Here is a 4853-nt window from a genome sequence, read left to right on the forward strand (position 1 = left end):
TCCATCCATAACGACGCGTGGGCCGACTGTAGGGACGAGCACCTTTTTTTCCCCATGATAGTTACTACCCGTAAACCCCACATGGCCACATCAGATTAACTTGCATTCTTTAAATGCACCCCGACCCACCCAACCTCAACTTAAAACGTATCTTCTCATTTTTCACTTGGTCACTCTCCAATTCTCCAATGTTGCCATGGTGGAGGTGCACTCAATTTTTTTTCTAAATATTTAAAAGAAGATTAATTTCCATAATCTCTTAATCATATATTTCAAACTCTAACTGGGATCCAGATCCTCTCCTACGCGTTTTCTCTTCTAATTCTTTAAGATCTTTAAAGATTTATTGACATGTGTCGTTATTGAAATTACATTATAAATTTAACAAAAGTTTAATTCACAAATATAGGTGGTCGTCGTCATCCAATCATTGCACTCCTTCCAAAAGTGAGGCTTCAAGGTCAAAATTGGTCAATTGATTGCAGCTCCCGAGATGCTGCTTCTAACTCAATCGACTACACTTAAATGGATGAATACATGTCCATTCAAATTTTAATTCATTAAGTCATCGGTTTAGATATCGCTACCAACTGTCTTCTTACTTCTTTGCTGAGTCCAATATCTTTACACGAAATTTTGTCCCACGCTCAACAATTTCCTTTTCTCGCTCTCCCTTTAAAAAAAAAAATTATCACTTGTTGATTCAAATATGAATATTTCTATTAACAAAAACAACCCTAAAAATTAATATATATTTTTTTAGTTCTTATTGTACAATCCGAAATCTAGTGAAATTCTAATTAATTACACATACTACTAACGTGGGTACTAGCCTGGGATATTAAACTTTGTTGCTATGTTTGAATTTACCACGGCGTCACGATAAAAATACACACAAAGGAATCTTTATGATTAACAAATATTAGTCATTAGATTTGCCGCTTCACCGGTCTGTTCGCTCCATAGACTATTGCCGTTAAAATTTGGTTACCTTATCCAAACTCGGAGTCTCTCAAAAGGCTTACTACTTACGAATCGAATTTGCTTCGGTTGACTTCAATGGAGGCCTTTCAAAAAGCAACTTTCCCCATCTTTTCGGCGAACCCAAATCTCCTATCAACTAAACCCATAAAGCCATTCAAAGTTTCAATCAAACCTCCGCCGCAAGACTTCGATTTCCGGACAGAGATTCTGTCAGATTCCCAAGCCACAATTGCCAAAGCTTGCCCCGAGTTGCTAAACTTGGCTGATGACGGCACCTTGGTTCTCATACAAAAGCGCCAATTCGGTCCCGTGCCGGCTTGGAGGTCGGAGTTTGTTGAACCGGAGAACATCTGGCTGATTGGGACCACTCATCTTTCCCAAGATTCAGCTGCTGACGTGGAGCGAGTTGTGCGGGCTATCAAGCCCGATAATGTTGTTGTGGAGCTTTGCAGAAGCAGGCGAGCTTGATTTCCATTTTTGTTTTTGCTAATATTCATTCTTGGTTAGCTAGTAATTAGTTCAAAATTATGTATGTTTGTGTTCATTCCACAATTTGACTTCAATTACCGGACAGATCATTTTCAGAGCTGGGATTATGTACACTTCTAATGGGGGGGAGAATGATCAACAGTTAAGGTCAAATATGTTTTCCTTGAGTGGCACTGGGTTTTTTGGTGCTGTTGGTCGGAGCATAGACTTGGGTGAGGACTAATTTCCTGTTCCAATTTGTTTACCAAACACATGTCATATGAAGATGAATGTGGAGGCAAGTTACATAATGTTTCGTGTGAATGGCAGGGGGGCAAACAGCTCTAGCGTTACGCCTACTTTTGGCCCTCTTCTCATCTAAAATTTCTTCTGATGTCAACCGGCCTTTTGGGGACGAGGTAATGGATACTGGAAAGAATATGCTTGCTACAATGCAATGCCAAAAACTTGAATTTTGTGTCTTCAATTTACGAAATTGTTACATGATTTGCAGTTCCGTGCTGCTCGAAAAGTAGCAGAAGAAGTTGGTGCTCAAATTGTCTTGGGGGATCGACCAATCGAAATAACTGTATGCCCAGTTTAAATTATGTATTTGGCTCGTTGATATGGTGATTGGACAAATAGGTTCTTTTTGAAAAATATGGCTGTAATTGCTATATTTAGTAATTTTCTTTTCTGAGGTTGTATTATTTGCACATGGTTAATGTGTTAAATAACAAGAAACTAATGTATTTTATGCTGTTTTTTCTGATCATTCAGCTTGAAAGGGCATGGAATTCTCTAAAGTGGAACGAGAAACTTAATTTACTGATCAATGTTATTCGGGGGATAACATTGCCTTCGGACATGTCTTTAGACAATCTCAAGGTCTTTCTCTTACTCAAAGATGTCCTGCATTTCTTTTCCTGTCAATTGACCAAGTGCCTACACAACCACAATTGTTCAATTTTTGACATGTGTCAAAATTATTTCTTTTGTCTTGGTAGAATTCAGTGAGTAGCATGTTAGCTGCAATTTCTAGTACCATCTTATAGAGTGATGGACCTTGAAAGCGGAAGAAATGGATTGTTGAAAGTATCTACACTACAATCCGTGTAGATACAGGAAGCGTTGATGATAAGCAGTGATGAGCCCCTGGATCTTGAATTAGAAATTAGTATTTGAATCCTAGTTATTTGAGATTTACATTTCTTTGAAGTTATGACTATTGTGCAAAGCTTGATTACATGTAATATTGGTTAGTCTAAAGATCTCTTATATCTGATATGCAGGAACCAAGTCCTGATGATAGTACTTTTCAGCTTTACAAGAAGCTAAGCTTTTCATGTCCATCCCTTTTGCTGCCTCTTATACATGAACGAGACACGGTAATTGTCATTGAGCAAGAAAAAGGCATCAACAAGCTGAAGTGTTGTTGACTTTTAACATGGATGAATTTTTTTTTAATGATTTTGGTTCTATGGTTTGCTATAATTTAAGTTATTCTTGGATTTTGTCACATGAATCATGATTTTGTAGGAAAATTACATGTATTCTTGTTAGATAAACTACGAAGACCCAAATTTGGCCCTCTAATGATGTGACATATTTTGCTTTATTCTTCAGTATCTTGCATGGTCTCTAAAACGGAGCAAGGCAGTGAACAACTCAAAGAAAGTGGTGGGCGTGATTGGAAAGGGGCATATGAATGGGGTAATTTATGCATTAGTATCAGATCAGGGAAACTTGAGATTTAGAGACCTTGCGGGCAAAAGATCATCTGGGGATGGCTCAAATGGCTGGATTGCTAGTCTTCTAAAGAGCTTGGTTAGAGATACCGTCATTGGCATCCTGTTGTGGGCATTATATGAACAAGTTAAAGGTACACTATCATAGAATACCTGAATTTAAAAATTCAGTTGGCCAGGAAAAAATTCAGTTCTACACAAGAAATATCATGTCAATACAACAGATTGGTCTATGCTCAGGAAAAAAAAAATGGTAGAAGTAGATTGTAATCCTCATATTTCTTGTGTAGAACCAATACAATTTTTCTAGTAATACATTTGTAAATCTGTTCTGAATCCCACACTCAATACAGGATTTTTTTTTTTTTTTTGGGGTCTGGAGACCAAGTCTGTTCGCACACAAACCCCCCCCCAAAAAAAAGGCTTCGTTTTTTCGGTGCAAAATTGGATAGGTGATGATTGGGTTTAGTGAGACTATAAGGGATGGCCTGTGTTTGAAGCCCAATTACAGATACATTCTCTCTGTCTTGTTTTTGAATGGAGCTCCTCGAAAATCCCCATCAAACCCCTTCAGCATATTTACAGTTTTGTCCTCAGTGAAATTTACATAAAAATACTATAAAGTCAATAAAAGTATGTTTTCTGTTTTGTTAAGAGCAGGAGTTCTGAACCCTCAGAATCCAACCAACAAAATAATGAATGAATGACACACTCTCTTACAATCTTGATCGAAAAATCCGAACCAAGATTTTTATTTTATTAATACTTTCTAGAGATGACAAAGTTCTCCAAAGGTTTGGGGTCCCATAGAGCCCCACCCCAAATGTAATGAATTTTTAATAATTTTTAAGGAATGAGGAAAAATTAATCCTCAAATTCTTAATGGGGTAGGGTTTGGGTTTGTACTCCTCACCCTACCCTTACCTCAATCCCCATAATATATAAATATTTTTTAATTTTTATTTTATCAATTACAATGTTGATTAATAAATTTTTTTTTTACCAACTATAGATAAGTTATAACTAAAAGAAAATCCTGCAATATAATTCTTATTCCACCCTAAAATATTATTATATTTTATTTCCTCTCTTAAGATGCTACCCTCTTCAAACATTTTTTCAATTTTGATAACATTTCAAGATATTGTTTCAAACTTTTGGAGTTTTTTTAAATAATTTAAGTACTTTATAATATAGTGATGATTTTATTTAAGTCTCTAATTTTTAATTTACTAAAATAATATATCTATACTTACGACAAAATAAATAATTGGGGAATAGAGTAGGGATGGAGAAATCATTCCTCACATGGGGATTTCCTATCCTCACCCCCACTAAATTTATTGGGGAATGACGTGGGGATTGGGGTAAGTCTCCCCACACTCACCCCACCCCACCCCATTGTCATCCCTAATATTTTCTTGAGTTTACAACAGTGATATAAATACACACACGCTCGCACATATATACTTTAACTTTAAATCATATTTAAATTTCTTTCTATGTTCTTGTAAAAGTAAATTTCAGTATATCAATAAGATAATTTTATGTAGATTAATTTTTTTCCTTTTTCCTATTTTTCGTAATCGCAAATAGAATTGTTGTATGATTAGTTTATTATCCTTGTTAATCTGACTATTAAAATGTTAAATT

The 4853-nt window shown here is 35.8% G+C and overlaps 1 protein-coding gene across 2 annotated transcripts; it reads left to right on the top strand.

Annotated features, from left to right (window-relative positions):
- Window positions 1-843: 843 nt before the first annotated feature.
- LOC18033112 (traB domain-containing protein) lies at window positions 844-3600 on the top strand. Of its 2 annotated transcripts, none has more exons than XM_024180911.1 (7): window positions 844-1442; window positions 1570-1685; window positions 1783-1871; window positions 1967-2041; window positions 2233-2340; window positions 2745-2840; window positions 3079-3600. In XM_024180911.1, the coding sequence occupies exons 1-7, from the start codon at window positions 1060-1062 to the stop codon at window positions 3346-3348; spliced, it is 1137 nt and encodes a 378-aa protein (XP_024036679.1). In that variant the 5' UTR covers window positions 844-1059; the 3' UTR covers window positions 3349-3600. The 2 variants fall into 2 exon arrangements, with proteins under 2 accessions (XP_024036679.1, XP_024036721.1); XM_024180953.1 differs by having other exon boundaries at window positions 1360-1442; window positions 1559-1685.
- The last annotated feature ends 1253 nt before the right edge of the window (window positions 3601-4853 follow it).

The sequence above is a fragment of the Citrus clementina genome, unplaced genomic scaffold (assembly GCF_000493195.1).
Source record: "Citrus clementina cultivar Clemenules unplaced genomic scaffold, Citrus_clementina_v1.0 scaffold_9, whole genome shotgun sequence".
In the NCBI taxonomy this organism is placed as follows: domain Eukaryota; kingdom Viridiplantae; phylum Streptophyta; class Magnoliopsida; order Sapindales; family Rutaceae; genus Citrus; species Citrus x clementina.